Source organism: Salmo salar, chromosome ssa22, assembly GCF_905237065.1.
Source record: "Salmo salar chromosome ssa22, Ssal_v3.1, whole genome shotgun sequence".
Taxonomy (NCBI): Eukaryota; Metazoa; Chordata; class Actinopteri; order Salmoniformes; family Salmonidae; genus Salmo; species Salmo salar.
In genome coordinates this window covers 30,485,010-30,510,202 of record NC_059463.1, presented here as the reverse complement: position 1 = coordinate 30,510,202, position 25,193 = coordinate 30,485,010, and the positions used below count along the sequence as shown (strand labels likewise).

Sequence of the window (25,193 nt, the reverse complement as noted above, 5' to 3'; positions counted from 1 at the left end):
GATCAACCACCAATTTGACAGCTTGAAGATTTTTGAAAAGAATACTATTCAAATGTTGCACAATTCAGGTGTGGAAAGCTCTTAGAGAGTTACTCAGAAAGACTCACAGCTGTAATCACTGCTAAAGAAACTTCGAAAAAGTATTGATTTAGGGGTGAGAATATTTTAATTTTCAATAAATTTGCAAAATTTTCTAAACATGTTTTCACTTTGTCCTTATGGGGTATTGTGTGTAGATGGGTGAGAATGTATTTCTTTTTTTTTAACCCATTTTGAATTCCAGCTGTAACACAACAAATGTGGAATAGGTCAAGGGCTGTGAATGCTTTCTGAAGACTCGTATACTCCAGAATTGTATGTTTACTGTTCCGATATTGTATATTCTATATGATGTCTATGTGGACTGTATTCTGGTTTTTATATTGTCTATTGCAGGCAGCACCTTTCACTAAGGCAAATTCTGGGTATGTGTAAATGCACTTGGCGAATAAAGGTTATTCTGATACATTTTACTGTTGTCACAGCTGATAGACTTTACACACAACACACACAATCATTATTTACATTTTTTGGTAGAATGTCGTTGCTTTATTGTATAGATCATTTTGCCATTTCATAGTCATGTCTGTTCCACTTCCTCATAACATTTCAAGGTGTACCCTTGTGCTCACACAACAACATCAAACTGAGTCACACAGCCACTAATGGTCAGCTGCAGGATGTGTGTAAGAATGGACCATACTCTCCTCTCAGCCCTTGGCCTTTGTAGTTAAAGTGTAGAGTCCCCATGTGCTCCTCAGCCCAGAACACATCTGGTATTAGAGAGCAGGCAGTAGCTAACAGCTATATAACAGCCTAATGGTCTGGTCAAGTGCTCGAGCTTCAAAGAGCCCTGGTTACTTGCACTGAAATCTGATCTGCCTTTGGGATATTTTTCCACTCCATGTATTCCACCGTAGTCCTAGTGCTGTGGTGTTTTTTGTAGTGAACCACTGGCCTAAACTTTGGTGTGCGTTAGAATTCACCATGGACTGTGTGTCCACTGCCTTGGCTTTTCTACAGAATCCATCTCTGTCTCTGTCTGAGGGCAGGGCCATCGTTACAGCTGCAGGGAGAGAGGGATGTCTAAAGTAAGTGGAATGAACAAAAGCAAATCAAACAAAGCTGCAGCTAGTTAGTGAGGCTTTAGAGGTCCAGGCGGTTCAGGGGCAGTGCGCTCAACACAAAGAGCTCTCTGTCAAAGTGGTGGCGCAACCCGCTCCGTATTCCTGCAGAGTACTCACACACGCCACAGGACTTACACACACACTTATTCACTCGCTCTCACACACAGACATGAAATGAAACATTGAGTAACCAGAGACGAGCACGGTGAAAGATATTTGTGTTTCAGTGTTACATATCACTAATATGTGAACTATATTCTTTGATGAACAAATGTTTAGTTTTGTCATTATAACAAGGTGAACATCATTGTGGAAATCTGTTGCAGCTCAAGACGACTTCAAACCCCACAACGCATTGCTCTCTCTGGGCTGGTTAGCTAGCTAGCAAACTTAGCTACACACAATAATACCATAGTCAATATCAGCATGTGAAGTAGCTAGCTAGCTGTAAAATCGCCTAAACAAACTGCACTATCAATTTAGGAGTCTATCTCACCGGGTTCAACTTGCAGTTCCTCTCTGCCCAGAGCGAGTGTCGAGTACGTTGAATAATTTGATACAATGTTTAGGTTGAGTACATCTAAGTAAAATATATACTTGGTTATGAAGGGATGAATGTGTTCTCGACAATTATGCACATACCATCTATTGACTGATTTGGTGATCTGGAGTGCAGGTAATTGTTTTAAGTGTTATGAAATGTGATATTGTGTTATCTCCAGTGACGAGAACCATGTATCTATGACGCGTTCCTACAGGATTTCCTGATTTCACAGACAGACCACTTAGAAGTTAAATCACTGATAGAATTTGGCTTTCACCAAATTGACAGGAATTTCATGATTTTTATTTCTGGGGGTGGATTATCTGAATGACCAGCACAGCTTCTTACACTTCTTAACACCTCTCTCTCTGTCCATTAGCAACACACTTACCGTCAGGCTACTTTAAGTGTTATTACTCCTCTTTTAACACTGATCCAGATAAGTTGTCACTTCCTTTATGGGCAGCTTGTTTCCCTGATCACAGCTGTAATAAAGGCCCCAAACTTAACCTGAGCTGAATTACACCCTGGCTTCTGTTAGCCTAATACGCTGCTCTGCTGAGCTAAGCTCCTCTCTAGCCCTGGACTGGCTCTCCCTTCCTCCCTACTGCTGGGGAATCCACCAGTAACTCCTAGTATTGTTGATGCAGGTGGCTAGGCTTTCACACAACACACATGCTAAAGCTCAGTGTCATCCTGCCCAGCTGGGAAGAGAGAGGACTATACTACTGATCCTGGATCTGCTATAGTTGTATCTCTATCCCTCCCCCTCGGGGCTCCTCTTCGAGCACTTAATCGCTCTCTCTCATGGACCGGAGGGAACTGTAACGGGGGCTTATCCATAAACACTAACCTGCTACCGATGTTTGTTTTATTCCACTCTGCTTTATTACCCCAACCACAAAGCCTCAGCTGGGCCCAGAGGGCTGGTTACACCAACTAATGACCAGGAAAACACCAACCAGGAGAATGCCTCAGTAAACCACTCACAAAGTTCACAAACCAAACTTTTCTCTGAGGCTGAGAAGATGACTTAAAGGTGCAGTTTTATATCTTGAACCTCATCCGTGGGGTGAAATGAAATGGACGTTCTGTCTGCGAGAGGATTGGTTGCCGTTGGAATGTGTTGCATCACAGTTGTGTTGTCAGGGCTTTAGTGCTGTGCAGTTGACCCAGTGAAAATAGGAGTGGGAGTGGAGCATATGGCGTTACTGCTGTTGTTGTGGAGCCAAGTGTGGGCCTGGGCCCAGGAAGGGAAAGGGGATGAGGCAGGCAGAGTGGGGTGGCGTGGCCTGAGGGGACAAAGCGAGGCAGAACAGGGCAGCCCAGCAGTGTCACTGAGCCATGTGCCCAGCCGGGGCCTCATAGGTGGAATGTAACGGAGCAGGCAGAGGAGACAGTCCAACAGTCTGGGACTGCAGTCACACACCCCCCCTGCTTTGTCCTGCAATGCTGTCTGCAGTCACGCACAGATCTGATCTTGGAGGGTGTCAATTCAGATACATGTACATGTAAGGATCAACTGTGATGGTTGTGCATGCTGAAGAGCTGTGCCATGATCCAGTTGGGTTCTGTGACATTGAAATTGTGAACTCTGAGAAGCTATTTTCTCACACTAATGACATTTAGTCATATTTACCACCATGACAAGTGTTTTATGCTTCTTTGAAACAAAGTGGTCATGATGTGTTTTTAAGTCAGGGTCGTGTTCAGAAGGAAACGGCGTAATATAAAGTTCAGATAAGAGCATATTGCTCTGTGTGTAGACACGCTCTCTCCTTGACATGTCTATCTGCAAAGTTGTGAACATTGCACCCTCCTGAACATGACACACGATGAAGGAGGGATAGAGGGTTTCAAACCCACTCAAACGAAAACTCACTCAAACAGCCCCGGAGGATAGACACTGCAGAGAGAAATATCTAACTCCTCTGTCTTATAACTCCTCTGTCAGTTCAATTTTGATCTCATGATTTATTGAGCAGACTTATGCTATTTCATTCAGTGGCTTTGGCTGGCCCTGCGCAGCTTTCATGATGTTGACATTATTTAATTCAGCAAAATGTGTTAGTGAGCCGCCTCAGTCCTGTGTACTCTGAGGGAGATGTTTGAACCATTTGAAAATCCTCCCACCCTCTTTTTATTTCCTGTGGGGGTTTTTTTCAACCGACTTCACGGGGAGGGTGTTACCATGGCACCACGCAGTAAAAAAAAATCAACTTCCTGTCTGTGGTAGGGCTGTTGCGGTGATCGTATTACCGCCACACCAGTGGTCACGAGTCATGACTGCTGTCAAATTCCACGTAAAAAAAGGAGGATCTCATCAGCTTTCTATAGGCTAGGCCTGCTATATTTATTACTCAACTTTCCTAATATTAAAACCTCTTACATCTAGACGTTCCGCTAGCGGAACACCTGCTCCAATATCCAATGATAGGCGTGGCGTGAAATACAAACTCCTTGAAAATCCGAAAACTTCCATTTTTCAAACATATGACTATTTTACACCATTTTAAAGACAAGACTCTCCTTTATCTAACCGCACTGTCCGATTTCAAAAAGGCTTTACAGCGAAAGCAAAACATTAGATTATGTCAGCAGAGTACCCAGCCAGAAATAATCAGACACCCATTTTTCAAGCTAGCATATAATGTCACAAAAAACAAAACCACAGCTAAATGCAGCACTAACCTTTGATGATCTTCATCAGATGACACTCCTAGGACATTATGTTATACAATACATGCATGTTCTGTTCAATCAAGTTCATATTTATATCAAAAACCAGCTTTTTACATTAGCATGTGACGTTCAGAACCAGCATTCCCACCGAACACTTCCGGTGAATTTACTAAATTACTCACGATAAACGTTCACAAAAAACATAACAATTATTTTAAGAATTATAGATACAGAACTCCTTTATGCAATCGCGGTGTCCGATTTTAAAATAGCTTTTCGGTGAAAGCACATTTTGCAATATTCTGAGTAGATAGCCCGGCCATCATGGCTAGCTATTTTGACACCCACCAAGTTTGGTACTCACCAAACTCAGATTTACAATAAGAAAAATTGGATTACCTTTGCTGTTCTTCGTCAGAATGCACTCCCAGGACTTCTACTTCAATAACAAATGTTGGTTTGGTTCCAAATAATCCATAGTTATATCCAAATAGCGGCATTTTGTTGTGCGTTCAAGACACTATCCGAAGGGTAAAGAAGGGTGACGCGCCCGGCGCGTTTCGTGACAAACAATTTTTATGTGATTTTTCTCGTAAAAAAGCGATAATATTCCGACCGGGAAACCCTGTTTTCGTTCAAAGACTGAAAATAAAAACATGGAGTCGTCTCGTGCACGCGCGCGCCAGTCTCATTGTTCTCAGATCGACCACTTACCAAATGCGCTACTGTTTTTCAGCCATGGCCTGCAAAGTCATCATTCAACGTTCTGGCGCCTTCTGAGAGCCTATGGGAGCGTTAGAAAATGTCACGTTACAGCAGAGATCCCCTGTTTTGGATAGAGATGATCAAGAAGGCCAAGAAATAGTCAGAGAGGGCGCTTCCTGTTTGGAATCTTCTCAGATTTTGGCCTGCCAAATGAGTTCTGTTATACTCACAGACACCATTCAAACAGTTTTAGAAACTTTGGTGTGTTTTCTATCCAAAGCTAATAATTATATGCATATTCTAGTTTCTGGGCAGGAGTAATAATCAGATTAAATCGGGTACGTTTTTTATCCGGCCGTGAAAATACTGCCCCCTATCCATAACAAGTTTAAGCACGTTGCTTATATTTACAACAGGAGTATAGTCTACCTGGCTGGCATGCAAATGAACCACGTGAAAAGTGTCCTCCATTCGCTATTTAGGTGCATAGATGACATGTATTATTTCCCCTGCTCTAGTTTCGACACCGGTGCATGATAATGGTCCATTCTAAATCAAAACAAAATTCACACATATATTATTTTGTATGTGTAAAGACAAGATTAAATCATGAATAGTCTGATGGGTGACAATATTAGCCTATCACTTGTGAATTATATATTATCACTTGTGAATGATGCCCAGCTTGTGTGCAGTAAGGCAAGAAACAGTCAAAAATGATTCTGAAATAGACTACATTTTCTTCATATCATGTTTCTTTAGACCTGTCTAAAATAAATAATGGATTTATTGTGAAGGTGTAGGCTATATTACATGGATTTATTAGACTTTTTAAAATGGAGATGTTCCAAAGGTCTGCATCAGTGTCTTGTAGGCTGTGTGGAAGCCAGGAGATGCTAAATGTGTTTATGTTAATTAACGGTCAATTACTGTGAGACCGGCAGTTATTTGCTTGACAATCACCAGCTGACAAAATGTCATGACCACCACAGCCCTACCCTGTGGTTGACTTCTCTCTTTGGGCTCCTCTTGTGATCCTTCTCAAAAGCGTCCTTGTACTCTTCTAACATTGATTTCACACTGTATGGCTCATCAGCATCTCAATCCTCTGTCTAGTGTGTGCTTACGTTATGATTACGCTACATACTTCTGCCTCACCATGAATGTGCACTGTGCCGGATGCATTGGTTAAACTCTCTTGTGTTTTGCTTTTGAAGAGTATCAAATGGGTGAATTCGCTCTTGTTCATGACCCCAAGGTCAGTACCAGTAAAACAGCTTGACCTTCTTTTCATATAGCTCTATTTAATTTCATGGTGGTAGCCTACAGTTAAACGCCTGCAGAAGATAAATTCTCTCTACTTTTCAGAGTATTGTCTTGGGCTGCAGCGATAGAGGGGGCTTTTCTGATGTAGTCTTTCTGTTAACAAACAAGCCTTTTTTTTTATACATCACAGGTCCTCTCACTCAGCAGAGAGCCTTTTTACCAGACCACTTCGCGCTGTTATTTCTCCAGTATGAGACTTTATGATCTGACAGAGAGCATTATGTTAAGCACTGCCAGTACACCTTTCCTGTTTCAAAAAGGGCCACAATGTGTGGGCATGCTGAGTGTCTTATCTAAAAATAGACCATTAGACGTTTTCATTTTCCATGAATTTAATCGTGCCGCCCTGCTCCCCCTCGTCCTGCCAGTTTACAGCAGTGAACACTGGCTACTGCGCTGCTTTAAACCAATCCCAATGTCAGGCACAATGTCACACAGCACTTTGACAGGGGTAAAAAATAAACACCTAGCTCTAGCTAGCCGATTTCATCTGAGAAATAACAGGAATGACGAGAGGAAGAGAGGTCCGATTGAGTGCCCAAAGTGACAGATCTGTCTGTAAGGCATTGTGGACTATTTTTTTATTTAACGAGGCAAGTCAGTTAAGAACAAATTCTTATTTACAATGACGGCATACAGTCATTACTAAGGAAGACCTGAAGGGAATCTGCAGGGAATGTTTTAATCAATGCCCTGCCCTTACAGCTGTCGCTTAAAGCAGAGTCCTGTGGGATATTTAATTAACATGCTGATTTGCACTTTCCCTCCACAATGGCCATGAAAAGGTTTATGGATAGAATTGAGTTAGGGATTATGAGGAGTTTTATATGGCGAACGTGAGCGGGTAGAGGTGTGGTCTTTCCTAATTGCTTAACTTTATGATATCATACAGACAGGTCCTTAATCTCATCTGACCTCTTTCCTGACAGAGACAACCATGGTGTATGTCTGGTAAACAGATGATATCTCCTCCCACTAAGCCTTCTCTGACTGTCAGCATACACAAACCTACTGGAACACAATTTAGTACCTAACACAATGTCTGCTGCTACACACTCTTAACACATGGTCCACTCCTGTTATCAAATAAAATAACATGTTATTGGTCACATACACATATTTAGCAATAGTGCAGCAATATCTAACAATTCACAACAATACACACATCTCAAAGTAAAATAATGGAATTAAGAAATATATAAATATTAGGATGAGCAATGTTGGAGTGGCATATAGTAAATACAGTATATACATATGAAATGGGTAAAACAGTATGTAAACATTATTAAAGTGACAAGTATTCCATGTCTATGTACATAGGGCAGCAGTCTCTAATATGCAGGGTTGAGTAACCGAATGGTAGCCTGCTAGTAGGGCAGGTAGTGCACCCCCGGTGATGCGTTGAGCAGAGTGCACCACCCTCTGGAGAGCCCTGCGGTTAAGGGCGGTGCAGTTGCCATACCAGGCAGTGATACATTCTGACAGGATGCTCTCAATGGAGCATCTGTAAAGGTTTGTGAGGGTCTTAGGGGCAAAGCCACATTTCTTCAGCCTCCTGAGGTTGAAGAGGCGCTGTTGCACCTTCTTCACCACACTGTGTGGGTGGACCATTTCAGATTGTCAGTGATGTGTACGCCGAGGGACCTGAAGCTTTTCACCTTCTCCGCTGCCACCTGTCTACCTAAGTGGAGTAAAGGAAGGCGAGCTCTTATTATTTCTGACAGGATTCCCCCAGTCTCAAAGGCATGTCAGTTTTCACCATACGTCAGATTTTGCCTCTTCTGGTAGATGTTGTCCTAACATAAGACAACTTACCGGTTACCACTCTATTGTCGGATCACATTTCTGGAACTACCTCGCATGAAAGTAGCAACAATTTCTGATATGTGTTCAGATGGGCCTTCACACTTCAACAGACAAATGACAAAAATCATGAGAAGGGCTTAACAAGAAAAACTTCCAAAAGGACTAGTTTGAGGTAAAAAGGGAGTTGGAGTACTCAACAAAAGCTCACTTTAATCCATTGTACAGGATGCAAACAGGCAACTGACGTTTCAACTCCAAGCTGACATCTTCCTCAGAGTGACCTAACCATTGCACTTAGCTCCTATTTATAGCCTAGTGTCCCATTGAGACGCAACAATGCAAGAAAATAATAATGATATGTAAATAGGTCAATTCCAAAATATAGCACACAATAATATTTATAATAAGAGAAATAGTGGGTCTCGCTAATCAATAGGCCATGTCAAAATATACATGGGTGATATTTGGGTGTCTGTGAATCTGGAGACACAGAGATTCAAAAAAATCAAGGCAACAACATTATAGAAACGAGGACAGTAAAACAGTCATCATTTAGCCCCTTAGGATTCACAGTTTAATGAGTACTGCCAGAATGCCTATCTTTTGTTTTAGTTTTCTGATATGAGTAACCGTTTGGTTTCATTAATCACTGACGTCAGTGGGCCATAATGTATAATACGCACTTTATACGATATGTCTTTGGACTATTCCGGAGTTTGGCCTCAGAGATCAGGCGCCCTTTCACAAATAAACAAACTACCTTCAAAATCTGAGTTTACAGCATTAGGGACCTGAAGGTCTTGTAAAAGTGACTGGGTTTTAATATCACATTTGAATAAGTTCCGTTGAGATGGTGAGGGATGATGTCTACTCTCGGACCACCTTGTGCGCATCAGGCGGCGGCTCCTTTTTTCTTATCGGTCTGGAAGGCGACCATTTTCTCCGGTGGTGCCAGGAGATGTTCTGATTATTGTGCTAGTTACAGAACTGCAGGGTCTTGGGAAGTTTAATTCAGTGTTCACCATTACTACGCACTCCAACGCCAAGAGGTATTACACAGTTGATTGACTGATTATCAGATAACTTATCTGAGCTCTAGAGTAATTTGAACTGGTTATACTGTACTGTAGGACAGGTTATTTGTGTTTTGCTGGGAAATGTTGTCATATGAGCCAAGTGTAATCACCATAGATCATTGCCTTTTGAAGAGATATACCCATGGTGGTCTCTTGAGAGAGAGAGACTGCTAATGGAGGTATGTATCAGTTGTACATTTGCAGTGGCCCATCATGCATCAGCAGCCTCCAGTGAACGCATTTCTCTTTTCCTCTGTCTCTCTCTCTCTCTCCATTTACGTTACATTTTTTACATTTTAGTCATTTAGCAGATGCTCTTATCCAGAGCATAGGGTATCATCTCCTTCCTCTCTCTCTCTCTCTCTCTTGTCAGTTGATGTGCAGTGTTGTTACAGTAGCGTTACCTGTCCACCCCTCCCAGACCAGACAGAAAGAGGAAGATCAAAGTCAGATCACTCCTGATGCATAGAGGACAGTGGAACATGTTCAACCCTTATTTTCTTCAATGAACTATCGTTAAAAGGCTTCTATAAGCGAGGGAACAATCTCAAGGTATGCACATTTTTTAAAAGCCCAACACTCACAATTGATTAAAGGTTTTTGGGGATCTTATGATTGTGAATGTCACAGAAAGCACGTACACACTAACACCTTCTTTGTTGTGATTGTGACATGTTGTGCTGGGTTCTTCTCTGTAAAGATTTGCCGGAACATGTTGTCCCCACTGTATTTGGTAGTAACACTTTACCCTGAGATGAAAGTTGTGTATTTGCTGTAGCAGGTCTCCAGGGCCTGCGTTGGCCTGAAATTCCTGGTACAGATGTTTAATGTTATTACTCCGACAGGGCCGTTCTCACAAACAAACACTGAGCTAGTCAGCATCCATTATGGATGAATCTTTTCCATCTGTTTCTCTCTAATTAGTGGTGTGGTCTTACATATAGGGTTGATAAATCAAATGAAACTTTATTTGTCACATGCGCCAAATACAAGTGTAGACCTTAAAGTGAAACGCTTACTTACAAGTCCTTAACCAACAGTGCAGTTCAAGAAGAGTTAAGAAAATATTTACCAAATAAAGTAAAGGAAAAAATTATCAAAAGTAACACAATAACATAACGATAAGGAGGCTATATACAGGGGGTACCAGTACCGAGTCAGTGTGTGGGGGTACAGGTTAGAGGTAATTTGTACATGTAGGTAGGGGTGAAGTGACTGCATAGATAATAAACAGCGAGTAGCAGCAGTGTACAAAACAAATGGAGGGGGTGCGGGTGGTCAATGTAATAGTCCGGTGGCCATTTGATTAGTTGTTCAGCAGTCTTATGGTTTGGGGGTAGAAGTGTTCAGGAGCCTTTTGGACCTAGACTTGGTGCTCCGGTACCGCTTGCCGTGCGGTAGCAGAAAAAACTGTCAATGACATGGGTGACTGGAGTCTCTGACAATTTTTTGGGCTTTCCTTTGACACCACCTATTATATAGGTCCTGGATTGCAGGAAGCTTGGCCCCAGAGACGTCCTGGGCCGTACGCACTGCCATCTGTAGCGCCGTATGGTCAGATGCCGAGCAGTTTCCATACCAGGCGGTGATGCAACCGGTCAGGATGCTCTCGATGGTGCGGTTGTAGAACTTTTTGAGGATCTGGGGACCCATGACAAATCTTTTCAGTATCCTGAGGGGGAAAAGGTTTTGTTGTGCCCACTGTCTTGTTGGGTTTGGACCGTGATAGATCGTTGGTGATGTGGACACTAAGGAACTTGAAACTCTTGACGCGCTCCACTACAGCCCCGTTAATGTTAATGGGGGCCTGTTCGGTCCGCCTTTTCCTGTAGTCCACGATCAGCTCCTTTTGTCTTGCTCACATTGAGGGAGAGGATGTTGTCCTGACACCACACTGCCAGTTCTCTGACCTCCACCCTATAGGCTGTATCATCATTGTCGGTGAGTACAGGAGGGGACTAAGTACACACCCCCGAGGGGGCCCCAGTGTTGAGGATCAGCGTGGCAGATGTGTTGTTGCCTACCCTTGCCACCTGGGGACGGCCCGTCAGGAAGTCCAGGATCCAGTTGCAGAGGGAGGTGTTTAGTTCAAGGGTCCTTAGCTTAGTGATGAGCTTCGTGGGCACTATGGTGTTGAACTCTGAGCTTTAGTCAATGAACAGAATTCTCACATAGGTGTTCCTTTTGTCCAGGTGGGAAAAGGCAGTGTGGAGTGCGATTGAGATTGCGTCATCTGTGGATCTGTTGGGGCTGTACGCGAATTGGAGTGGGTCTAGGGTATCCGGGAGGATGCTGTTGATGTGAGCCATGACCAGCCTTTCATGGCTACCGACGTGAGTGCTACAGGGCGGTAATCATTTAGGAAGGTTACCTTCGCTTCCTTGGGCACAGGGACTATGATGGTCTGCTTGAAACATGTAGGTATTAGACTCAGTCAGGGAGAGGTTGAAAATGTCAAGTGAAGACACTTGCCAGTTGGTCCACGCATGCTTTCAGTTTATGTATTTATTTTTACCTTTATTTAACTAGGCAAGTCAGTTAAGAGCAAATTCTTATTTTCAATGTAGGCCTAGGAACAGTGGGTTAACTGCCTTGTTCAGGGGTAGAACGACAGATTTGTACCTTGACAGCTTGGGGATTCGATCTTGCAACCTTTTGATTACTAGTCCAACGCTCTAACTACTAGGCTACCTGCCGCCCCGAGTACACGTCCTGGTAATCCATCTGGTCCCGCGGCTTTGTGAATGTTGACCAGTTTAAAAGGTCTTGCTCACATCGGCTACCGAGAGCATTATCACACAGTCATCCATAACAGCTGGTGCTCTCGTGCATGCTTCAGTGTTGATTGCCTCAAAGTGAGCATAAAAGTCATTTAGCTCCTCTGGTAGGCTCGGTCACTGGGCAGCTCGCGTCTGGGTTTCCCTTTGTAGTCCGTAATAGTTTTCAAGCCCTGCCACATCCGACAAGCGTCAGAGCCGGTGTAGTAGGATTCAATCTTAATCCTGTATTGTCGCTTTGCTTGTTTGATGGTTCGTCTGAGGGCATAGCGGGATTTCTTATAGGTGTACGGATTAGTGTCCTTCTTGAAAGTGGCAGCACTAGCCTTTAGCTTGATGCGGATGTTGCCTGTAATCCATGGCTTCTGGTTGGGATATGTATGTACGGTCACTGTGGGGACTATGTCGTCAATGCACTTATTGATGAAGCCAGTGACTGAGGTGGTGTACTCTTCAATGCCATTGGATGAATCCCAGAACATATTCCAGTCTGTTCTAGCAAAACAGTCCTGTAGCGTATCATCAGTGTCATCTGACCACTGTACTATGGTGGTGGTTACAGCACTGAGATCACTGTTGAAGTTATATCATACTTAACATTAGACCTGAGGGCACAGGGTAGAGCTGGGCGATATGGACAAAAAGTTATATTGCGATAAATTGACACATTTTTCTTTAAATACATAAAAGATGTATGTTTTGTCACATACACCGGTATGGTGCAGTGAAATGTGTTGTTTTAACAAGGTCAGAGATAGTAGTACGGTGCCCTTGGAGCAAGTTAGGATTAAGTGTCTTGCTCAAGGGCACCTCGACAGATTTTTTGTGTTCACCTTGTCAGCTCAGTTATTTGAACCAGTGACCTTTTGGTTACTGGCCCAATGCTTTAACCGCTAGGCTACCTGCTGCCCATTAGCGGAAGGGCTCTATACTGACTTTTTCTAGTACCAAGTAATACATGAAAAAAGTTAGCTATTTCATGTAACATGTTCATGGATTGCATTATGAATATTTTTATGTACAACATGTCACAATAGGATCCGGAATAATCATCTCTCTTTTTGGCTCTTTAGAGATTCATTTGCCTGCATGTTTTTTTGTGCATATTGGCCTGGGATATATGTTACATAGTTTACCACAGAGGATGTAGGAACTTTATCAATATTACTAACTCTAAATATGATACATCTCATTTACATACTCCATTTGACAGTTGAGAAAAAATGTCTACTCACATAAAGTTGACTCTCCTCTTTGCTAACAATAGTAACAGTAGTTGTTCCAAAAATTGTGTCTTTCCTGCAATTACATTTTGAAATGTTAACTGTCAGTATGCTTGCGCTTATCAGAATGCATGTCTCCCTTCACTCTGTGTGCAAAGGGGCGGGCGGGAGTGATCCAGAAGGGGCGGGCGGGAGTGATCCAGAAGGGGCGGGCGGGAGTGATCCAGAAGGGGCGGGCGGGAGTGATCCAGAAGGGGCGGGCGGGAGTGATCCAGAAGGGGCGGGCGGGAGTGATCCAGAAGGGGCGAGCGGGAGTGGTCCAGAAGGGGCGAGCGGGAGTGGTCCAGAAGGGGAGGGCGGGAGTGATCCAGAAGGGGCGAGCGGGAGTGGTCCAGAAGGGGCGAGCGGGAGTGGTCCAGAAGGGGCGAGCGGGAGTGGTCCAGAAGGGGCGAGCGGGAGTGGTCCAGAAGGGGCGAGCGGGAGTGGTCCAGAAGGGGCGAGCGGGAGTGGTCCAGAAGCGAAAAAGGGACAGGGCAGATACTTTCATTGCAGGAAGCCAGTTAATGCACATTACTGTTGACCAAATAAAAGTTTTAGAACGAAAACAATCTGCAGGAGCGTTGTGTAGCCTAGTCACCAAAGTTACCGACAGAAGAAAAATTGCATTCGAAGGCAATGTCGGCATATGTAATTTTTGGTTTATTATCTCTAGCACAGGGGCAGGATGGTAGATTAGACATGAGACAAGAAATTAGGTCTATGTTTAAGTCAGTCAGTCACTTCAAAACACTCAGTATGAGTAGGTTCCAGAGTTTTTCTTTCTCCTGTTTTCACATAGTCTGGAAAAACTCTTAACTTTGACACATCAGTATAGAGAGCTGAAAATATGATGCAGACAATGAAAATACAATTTTTGTTGAACACTGACTAAGTAGTACTATTTTTCCTGAGCCAACAGCAGCCTAGATAATGGTGATTATAGAGTAATTACAGTGTTGATGTTTGTACAGTACATTTACAGTAGTGCTAGTTTAGTGTGTAGTAGGCAGGCAGGATGTAGCAGGCAGAGAGTGGTGGAGCCAGGATGGGGTAACATTGACGAGCTAACCACCTCAGTCACTGGCTTCATTAGGAAATGGATCTTCGACTTTGTCCCCACAGTGAAGGTTCGCTGCTTCCCTAATCAAAAGCCATGGATTAACACTGAGGTTGGCGCAGACAGGAACAAGTTCAAGAAGTCCCGCTACGAACTCCGCAGACTCACAAAATGAGCAAAAGAACAATATTGTAATAAGGTGGAATCATATTACACAGGCTCCACCACCCGCCTCATGTGGCAGGGGCTACAGTCCATTACGGATTACAAAGCAAGACCCAGCGGTGATCTGCCCAACGATGGCTCTCTACCAGACCAACTCAATGCATTTTATGGGTGCTTTGACAATAACACCATGCCTTGTGTGAGGGCCCCACCAACCCAGACTGGGTGATCTCGCCCCACGAGGCCGACGTGAGTCTTTAATCAGGTCAACACTCGCAAGGCCACGGGGCCGGACTATATCCCAGGGTGCATTCTGAGAGCATGTGCAGAACAGCTGGCAGGCATATTCACTGTCATTTTCAACCTTTCCTCGTCCCAGTCTGTAATCCCCACATTTTAGGAGGTTGAAAATGTTTGGCACGGGCCCTCAAATCCTCCAAAAGTTCACTGCTTGGTATGGCAACAGCACATCCCTTGATCAAATGACTCTACAGAGGGTGGTGCGGACAGCCCAGTACATCACTGGGGTTGAGCTCCCTGCCATCCAGGACCTCTATATCAGGCGGTGTGAAAGGAAGGCCCGAAAAATCGTTAAACTCCAGCCACCCAAACCATAGACTGTTCTCTCTGCTTCCACACGGCAAGTGGTACCGGTGCATTAAGTCTGATACCAATAGCTTCTATCCCTAAACCATAAAGCTGCTAAATAGCGAACAAAATCTCTACACAGACCCTTGAGTTTACCCTTATTTTCTCTATGCCCACTCACAGGACCCTACACACTCACACACAGTGACACTCCAACTCACACACAGACTTACTTCATTTGTTCACGCACACACAACATGCACACATTTATACTGACGCACACGCACACACTTGCATACAATTGTCATATACGCTGCTGCTACTCTCTCATACATCCTGATGCTTAGTCACCTTACCCTCCTCCTCTGTTTTCAGTTCTTCCTCTCTCTTCTGTCTGGCAGGATTAATTAGCTGCTGTCCTGTTCCTCTTAGACTTCCATCAGCACCCTCTCTCTTCCCCTCTACCCCCCCTCTCTCAAATCTCCTGTTTCTCCCCAGTCCTTTACCCTCTCTCTCTTTCCCTGCCTTCCCGATGCCCTTTCCCCCTCTACCCACTCTCTCTCCCTCTCTCCAGTGGATAGGAAGACAGGTGGTTTAGAGAGATGACCTGCTTCACCTCCTCCCCTCAGTCTCCCCTCAGTCTCCCCTCAGTCTCCCCTCAGTCTCTCTAATTAGACTAACATGTTGTTTCCTTATTATTTTAACAGGGCCACCAGAGAAAGAGGGTGTACGGGTTTGTGTGTGTACGTGTCTGGGTGTGTCGGGCAGGGGAAGGGCCAGGGTAGATGTAAGACAGGGGGCCCGAGAGGGAAGGCTGTTGACAGGGGAACTGAGAAAGATTGCTTTAGGAGAGAACAACTTAAAAACGAACTTAAGAATACTTTGGGCGATGACAAGAAAAAGCCAAATGTTGCTCTCTGCCATCTTATCCAACTCACAGCACTCTCCCTATTCCAGTTTGATATGTTTATATTCTGTCATTAATGGACAGAGATGATAGACTGGCACCTGCAGTTTCTATCTCTGTGACATTGCTTTTGTCTAATAAACCTGGGTCAATGAAAACCTGACAGTCACTCAATTAGCCATGTCAGATTACAATTTTCAGATTGGTTAGTTAGTCTAGCCAGCTATCTAAACTTATAGTAATCATGGCTGAATACCGACCGGGCACTCAGGGCACTTGCCCAGGGGCCCTGAGCTCCAGGAGGCCCCCCATTTGATTTTGTTTGTCATTCTCTCTGATATCATATTAACATGGCATAAGCCATTGCAAAATGTGTAGAATTGCAGAAAACTTGCTTTAAAACGGCAACATTTTCCCTACACACCATGGCAATATGTGTAGAATTACAGGAAATGAACTTTAAAACTTAAATGTTTCCCTCCACCGTCAAGAAGGGAGCCACTAAAATGTTTTGAAATCTCGCTTAGGGCCCCCAAAAGCCTAGAGCCGGCCCTGTCTGTCCATCTTGTGGACTTTATGAGAAGGGTGGATGGGTGATGGGTGGGTGTCGTGTTTTGACTGCTCCAGAGTTGTGAGGGAGGACGATGTCTGTGAGTTGTCTGTGTTTTACTTCCTGTTGATGACCAAACATTACTGTCAGGAGTTTTGCATGTACAGTCACATATACATAATCTCTCTCTCTCTCTTGCTCTCTCTTCTTGCTTACTCTCATTTACACCCATTTCCAGTCCCTCTCCTGTCATCCTTCTCAGCAGCAGTTGTCAGTGTGCTGTCCTTACTTGCTCTCTGCTGGCCCGGTAGCCTAGCGGTTTAGAGCATTGGGCCAGTAACCAAAAGGTTGCTGATTTGAATCCCGAGCCTACTAGGTGAAAAATCTGTTCATGTGCCCTTGACCAAGGCACCTAACCCCAATTGCTCCTGTAAGTCACACTGGATAAGAGCATCTGCTAAATGACTAAAATGTAATGGAAAGAGGTCTCTCTCTCTCCCTCCTTTCAATCCCTCCTCTCTCTCTGCTCTTGGTTACTTACTCTTATTTACACCCATTTCCAGTCCCTCTCTGGTCATCCTTCCCAGCAGCAGTTGTCAGTGTGCTGTCCAGACTTGCTCTCTGCTGGCCCGGGGGGTTGTAGCCATCGGAGGAGAGAGAAGGTCTCCCTCCTTCTGGCCCTCAGATGGGTCACAGCAGCCAAGCCCCAGCCCTGTGTGTGTGTGTATTGATGCCCTACAGCATAGATTCAACAAAGGATCTCCCTCCCTCCATTTTCTCCCTCCCTGCAGCCTGGAGTAGGAAGTAGCACTGAGCCATCCATCCAGGCGGGGAGGGAAGCAGGGAGAGAAAATGTCTCCCACACAGGTCTGCTGCTGCTGTATGCCTCCGGTGACTTCACAGACCTCCGTCCACTCTGGGCAGGAAGGTACACAGCCTGGGCTAGAGAGAGGAACTTACTAGTTTCTACTGTGGGTTTGATTTGATTAGTCCAACGTATCGATGCGGTTCGATATGTCTCAATGCACTAACAATTGTTGCATGAACATATTAATTTTCCATTCTAAGTGAATATCTGATACTGATGGATTTAGGAGCTGATCTAGATCTGTCTGAGCTGAATTCTCTAAGCTGAATGGCCGTGTGTGTGTGTGTGTGTGTGTGTGTGTGTGTGTGTGTGTGTGTGTGTGTGTGTGTGTGTGTGTGTGTGTGTGTGTGTGTGTGTGTGTGTGTGTGTGCGCAATTTCTATTTTTGGCCCCTCACTTTTTATCAGAAATTCTCATCACCCACTGATTAACTTGTCATATAGCAGATTAAAATGTTTTGAGCTATTCATGTCATTATTTATATTTAGAAATGATCAATGACATGCATAGCCAATTAATATAACACAGCTTTGGATTTCACCCTGTCTCAAAAGCCTGTTTGCAACTTTACTGGAGAGCTGCTCTCTTCTCCCGTTCTGACCAGGGGAGCAAATATTATTGCTGTCCTTGTTATGAAATTACACCTTTACCCTGTTCATGTAAAAATGACTAAATGCACTGATTTTGTTTAAAGCAGAACTACCCAAAATATTTAGTACTGTGAACCTGGCAATCGAAAAGCCCCAATCAGCAGTTAGATGTGCAATCAGCAAGATGTGAGTTGTCCACTCCGGTAACCTGCCCTACACAGCTCCACTGGTAAAATACAGCTCATTTGATAACAATGACCCAGCAAATTATATTGGTTGTCCATCAATTAATAAAGCCTATGATTTAATATTGCCAAAGCCATTTTACAAACAACTGAATGCTGAAGGTGCCGCGTAGATGTAGCCTATGAATATTAGAACAGGGATAGAGGGTAGGCCTACTGTACCTCTTGTTGGCGCAAACAGCTGCATTTCCCACAGTGTGCGCACAGTTATCTGACTTGTAGATCAATGTCATATGCAATTACCGATATAGTAGTTCAGATGGCTGAAGGAGAAGACGCATCAATTCAGCCACAACATATTAGAGGTATTTTCGGAATAAAGCAGAAAAATATAATAGGACAAAATAATTAGTGAATCGGCGATTCGTAAAGTTTGAATCGGTTTTCTTACGGATGCATGCTTCATTTGGATCGGTTTGGGTTCCCACGTTAAACATTTGAACCTGGGCCCGGTATCGGTGAATCGTTACATCCTTAGATAACACAGCGCTTGGTAGTAAAATATGACATTCAAATTTCACTCCCCGCGGAGACGCCAGTATTCACCAGTCAGCGCTTTAGAGAGGCACAATAAATGGGCCTCAGATGAGCCTAACAGCATTCAGTCCTCTCTCGCGTGGATATTGATGTAACACGTCATAACCCTGGGGCTTTCTTTCTCTCCTCATCCCTCTGATTGATTGGTTCTTTGAATCACAGGGCATTTGAAAGTAGCTATAAAATATACTGCTCAAAAAAATAAAGGGAACACTTAAACAACACATCCTAGATCTGAATGAAATAAATAATCTTATTAAATACTTTTTTTCTTTACATAGTTGAATGTGCTGACAACAAAATCACACACAAATAATCAATGGAAATCCAATTTATCAACCCATGGAGGTCTGGATTTGGAGTCACACTCCAAAATTAAAGTGGAAAACCACACTACAGGCTGATCCAACTTTGATGTAATGTCCTTAAAACAAGTCAAAATGAGGCTCAGTAGTGTGTGTGGCCTCCACGTGCCTGTATGACCTCCCTACAACGCCTGGGCATGCTCCTGATGAGGTGGCGGATGGTCTCCTGAGGGATCTCCTCCCAGACCTGGACTAAAGCATCCGCCAACTCCTGGACAGTCTGTGGTGCAACGTGGCGTTGGTGGATGGAGCGAGACATGATGTCCCAGATGTGCTCAATTGGATTCAGGTCTGGGGAACGGGTGGGCCAGTCCATAGCATCAATGCCTTCCTCTTGCAGGAACTGCTGACACACTCCAGCCACATGAGGTCTAGCATTGTCTTGCATTAGGAGGAACCCAGGGCCAACCGCACCAGCATATGGTCTCACAAGGGGTCTGAGGATCTCATCTCGGTACCTAATGGCAGTCAGGCTACATCTGGCGAGCACATGGAGGGCTGTGCGGCCCCCCAAAGAAATGCCACCCCACACCATGACTGACCCACCGCCAAACCGGTCATGCTGGAGGATGTTGCAGGCAGAAGAACGTTCTCCACGGTGTCTCCAAACTCTGTCACGTCTGTCACATGTGCTCAGTGTGAACCTGCTTTCATCTGTGAAGAGCACAGGGTGCCAGTGGCGAATTTGCCAATCTTGGTGTTCTCTGGCAAACGCCAAACGTCCTGCACGGTGTTGGGCTGTAAGCACAACCCCCACCTGTGGACGTCGGGCCCTCATACCACCCTCATGGAGTCTGTTTCTGACCGTTTGAGCAGACACATGCACATTTGTGGCCTGCTGGAGGTCATTTTGCAGGGCTCTGGCAGTGCTTCTCCTGCTCCTCCTTGCACAAAGGCGGAGGTAGCGGTCCTGCTGCTGGGTTGTTGCCCTCCTACGGCCTCCTCCACATCTCCTGATGTACTGGCCTGTCTCCTGGTAGCGCCTCCATGCTCTGGACACTACGCTGACAGACACAGCAAACCTTCTTGCCACAGCTCGCATTGATGTGCCATCCTGGATGAGCTGCACTACCTGAGCCACTTGTGTGGGTTGTAGACTCCGTCTCATGCTACCACTAGAGTGAAAGCACCACCAGCATTCAAAAGTGACCAAAACAGCCAGGAAGCATAGGAACTGAGAAGTGGTCTGTGGTCCCCATCTGCAGAACCACTCCTTTATTGGGGGTGTCTTGCTAATTGCCTATAATTTCCACCTGTTGTCTATTCCATTTGCACAACAGCATGTGAAATTTATTGTCAATCAGTGTTGCTTCCTAAGTGGACAGTTTGATTTCACAGAAGTGTGATTGACTTGGAGTTACATTGTGTTGTTTAAGTGTTCCCTTTATTTTTTTGAGAAGTGTATTATAGGAGGTGTTCCATGGGTCAGCTAGATGCTGCAGGTCAGATATTGTATTCACCACATCTAATCTCATTACCCATCCTTTAGTTTTCACATTAGAGTAATCTCCTTTAGGAGTGCTGGGCTTCTTTACAACCAGAACCTGTACATTCACCCCAGTTCTGAGACAGAAATGACAGGACCGAAGGGAACCTTCCTCCCATTGTGGATTCAAAGGAAATTCCGAACGAGTGGCTCATCAATATTCAAGTCTGTTTTCAGCTATGGCCTTACTGTGTGTCTGTAATAACAAAGGTGTGTGTCATATTAAAACATGAAGATTGAATAACAGCCTGCATCCAGCCTTCCTTCCTTGTGGCACTAATTATTTGACCAACAAGAGTCTAGCTTTTATTAACTATCCAATCCACAATCCTAGCACTGCAGAACTCATCTCTACTGTTACCAGAATAACAAGCCAGACATCACCTCAATAACACACTCAGCTCAGCTGGCTAGTCCTGTCAGACAATATGAAGATTGTTTAAATACTGTAAATGGACGAACCATCACAGTGTATTTAAAGGGCTGGGTAATAAGGGCAAAATCCCATATCACGATCATTTACACAATACCACAGTATGCGCTAATGATGAGAGACGAGCAGCTCTTTTGTTCAATACATTGTTAGTTTGAGAAGGTTAGCTCTTGTTTGCAGTAAGGCAACCTAGTAAATATTACTCAGGTAAAGTGGTTACAACAACATTAGGCTTAATATGTTTGGGCATGTGTTGTGGAATTTTGAAATCACATCCATAGGGATATCAAATACATTACATATCCCAAGCCTAACAGTATTACTGCATAAAAACTACCAGCTTTTAGTATTTAGTATATTGGATCATTTGACTGTATCCAAAGAAAAGCCTGATCGAATAACTGATCAAATCAGAATTAGAAAATGCTTCTGAACTGAAAGTATTGTCCTCTTAGAAGTTATTCAATCTACAATGGGAAATTGGGTTTGATAAATAAACTTGGATAATGTCAGATGAAAACAGATTATATTACAATGCTATCACAGTAGGTACAGTTCATGCTTAAAAATCAATTTAATCCAGGGTTTGTTTTATATTTGTATATATTCTTTGTTTATACAGGTGATCCCACTGATATAAAAAAACCGTGTCACAAGGGAGAGCTGTAACAAGAAAGACCGAAGCAATCAACAAAAACTGTAGTGCTTCTACTGCTTCCAATGCCATTCAGATTATAATGCTGCTTAACTTTAGGGCCGGTTTCTCTGACATTGATTTGGGGTGGCAGCGTAGGTTGCAAGATCAAATCCCCGAGCTGACAAGGTAACAATCTGTCGTTCTTCCCCTGAACAAGGGAGTTAACCTACTGTTCCTAGGCCATCACTGAAAATAAGAATTTGTTCTTAACTGATTTGCCTGGTTAAATAAAGGAAAAAAAATAATAAAAAAAAGCCTAGGACTAAAAAGCATACTAAATGGAGATTCTCTGATTGAAAAAGATTTTTAGTCCAGGACTAATCAGGCTTAATCTATGTCTGGGGAAACTGGCCCAAAGTCAACTCGTTGCGCTCTCTGTTTCACACTTGTAAATAACTAATATGTTTCGGCCACTAAGTGATGCAGAGTCATTCGGCGAGGCTGCTTTGTTAATCACAGATGAGGACAGTGAGTGGATGTGAGGTGACTGAGGGGATGTGAGGTGACTGAGGGGATGTGAGGTGGCGGTGGCTGTAAAGGCGTTGGCCTAAATGACAATCAACAGTAGCATGGGCCCCCACACTGCTGCTTTTGTATGTCCCTCTCAGTTCCCCCAGGACACACAGGCCAGAGCCAACACCAACATCCTGCCATGGGAAGCAAACACACTCAACCAAGGCATCATTTGAATGTTGGAGGATATAAACTCAGCAAAAAAAGAAACGTCCTCTCACTGTCAACTGTGTTTATTTTCAGCAAACTTAACATGTAAATATTTGTATGAACATAAGATTCAACAACTGAGACATAAACTGAACATGTTCCACTGACATATGACTAACAGAAATGGAATAATGTGCCCCTGAACAAAGGGGGTAACAGTCAAAAGTAACAGTCAGTATCTGGTGTGGCCACCAGCTGCATTGAGTACTGCAGTGAATCACCTCCTCATGGACTGCACCAGATTTGCCAGTTCTTGCTGTGAGATGTTACCCCACTCTTCCACCAAGGCACCTGCAAGTTCACAGACATTTCTGGGGGGAATGGCCCTAGCCCTCACCCTCCGATCCAACAGGTCCCAGACGTGCTCAATGGGATTGAGATCCGGGCTGTTCGCTGGCCATGGCAGAACACTGACATTCCGGTCTTGCAGGAAATCACGCATAGAACGAGCGGTATCGCAGGTGGCATTGTCATGCTGGAGGGTCATGTCAGGATGAGCCTGCAGGAAGGGTACCACATGAGGGAGGAGGATGTCTTCCCTGTAACGCACAGCGTTGAGATTGCCTGTAATGACAACAAGCTCAGTCCGATGATGCTGTGACACACCGCCCCAGACCATGATGGACCCTCCACCTCCAAATCGATCCTGCTCCAGATTACAGGCCTCGGTGTAACGCTCATTCCTTCGACGATAAACACGAATCCGACCATCACCCCTGGTGAGACAAAACCGCGACTCGTCAGTGAAGAGCACTTTTTGCCAGTCCTGTCTGGTCCAGCGACGGTGGGTTTGTCCCCATAGGCGATGTTGTTGCCGGTGATGTCTGGTGAGGACCTGCCTTACAACAGGCCTACAAGTCCTCAGTCCAGCCTCTCTCAGCCTATTGCAGACAGTCTGAGCACTGATGGGGACTGTGCGTTCCTGGTGTAACTCGGGCAGTTGTTGTTGCCATCCTGTACCTGTCCCGCAGGTGAGATGTTCGGATGTACCGATCCTGTGCAGGTGTTGTTTCACGTGGTCTGCCACTGTGAGGATGGTCAGCTGTCCGTCCTGTCTCCCTGTAGCGCTGTCTTAGGCGTCTCACAGTACGGACATTGCAATTTATTGCCCTGGCCACATCTGCAGTCCTCATGCCTCCTTGCAGCATGCCTAAGGCACGTTCACGCAGATGAGCAGGAACCCTGGGCATCTTTCTTTTGGTGGATTTCAGAGTCATTAGAAAGGCCTATTTTAGTGTCCTAAGTTGTCATAACTGTGACCTTAATTGCCTACCATCTGTAAGCTGTTAGTGTGTTAATGACCATTCCACAGGTGCATGTTGATTAATTGTTTATGGTTCTTTGAACAAGCATGGTAAACAGTGTTTAAACCCTTTACAATGAAGATCTGTGAAGTTATTTGTATTTTTACGAATTATCTTTGAAAGACAGGGTCTTGAAAAAGGGACGTTTATTTTTTTGCTGAGTTTAGGATGGTGATACAGATATGAGAGAAAGCAGTTGATGTTAAGCGCAACTCTAAATCCTCTTGCCTTGGCATAGTGGGACAAAAAGGGAAGAGTTTTTTTTGTTTCCTTTGTGCCCATGCCCTGTGTTATATCATCCCTCTGTAAATAAACTGAAGCTCTGGCACTTAACTCCTAATGCCTGGCCGTACTAAACACAACTCTCTGGGTTACATATAAGAGGGCCCAGAGTTTTTTTTGTTTTTTTTTCCTGATGACCTGACTTGGCCAAAAAAAGGCTTGGAGTTTTTCCTGCCCTATTCATATAGTAATGTGCTGTTTAGACAGAGTATAGTGCTGTGTCACACTAAACAACAGACAGAGGATGCGTGGGACTAGTCACAGTACAAGAGTAGTGAGGGAACCTGGCTGCCCTGTGGCAGATGTGGAGGTGTTCAGCTCCAATTGTCACCACCCTCTAATCATGCTGCAGAGCTAGCTACACCCCAACACACCCACCGGCATATAGGCATCATTCACTGAGCTAGTGAAATGCTAGGCTAACAGACCCACAGGCAAAGCCTAGTATAGGCTTCATTCACAGGCAGTGCCAAGTGAGGGTTCAACCCAGTCTACTACAGAGTTCTGAACAGAACAAATGAATCACTTATCAGCTCCTCTCCTGCTGACTCAATCACAACCATCTTTCCATCTGAGATGCTCTCTGCTATACCAATGGAATACCGAGGCAATCTCGCTATTTTAGGAACACTTTCTATGACCCCAAAACATGGCCTCCACTGAAAGATCAGAGAGACGAACAACTTGATCACTGTCTCGTTGCCTCGAAGTGAAAACCTTTTCCCAGGCATATTGTTGGATGTGATAAATAACTATAGTAGTACTTGCAGGTGCAGAATAATATTCGAACAAGTCTTTGAAAAACACTTTGCTCAGAGCTTGAGGAAGGTCACCATCGATACAATACTTTCCCCCACAACCATTTGTCTGTTAGCTCCTGGTAAGGTCACTAGACTGAACAGACAAGCAGGACAGACAGTCTCCTTGGTACATCTGGCATTGAAACTACATCACTGCTATTATTCCTCCTTTCATCAAACCTGTGAATTGATTTTAAGTGCTGTTGAGTAATTCACTGCCCTCTATTAACACCCATAGCAATGAACTTTTATT

At 44.3% G+C, this 25,193-nt stretch overlaps 1 protein-coding gene across 3 annotated transcripts in view; it reads left to right on the top strand.

Moving 5' to 3' along the window:
- LOC106583193 (guanine nucleotide-binding protein G(i) subunit alpha-2) overlaps positions 1-25,193 on the top strand; it is a 96,678-nt gene that overhangs the window by 39,441 nt on the left and 32,044 nt on the right. Inside the window, exon 1 of one of the 3 annotated variants that reach the window (XM_045705633.1) lies at positions 17,479-17,539. The exons of the other annotated variants lie outside the window; for them this stretch is intronic. Within the exon in view, the coding sequence (XP_045561589.1) occupies positions 17,494-17,539 (46 nt within the window). The 5' untranslated portion in view covers positions 17,479-17,493. Of the gene's footprint in view, positions 1-17,478; positions 17,540-25,193 lie in introns of those variants that run through there. 3 annotated transcript variants of the gene reach the window in all.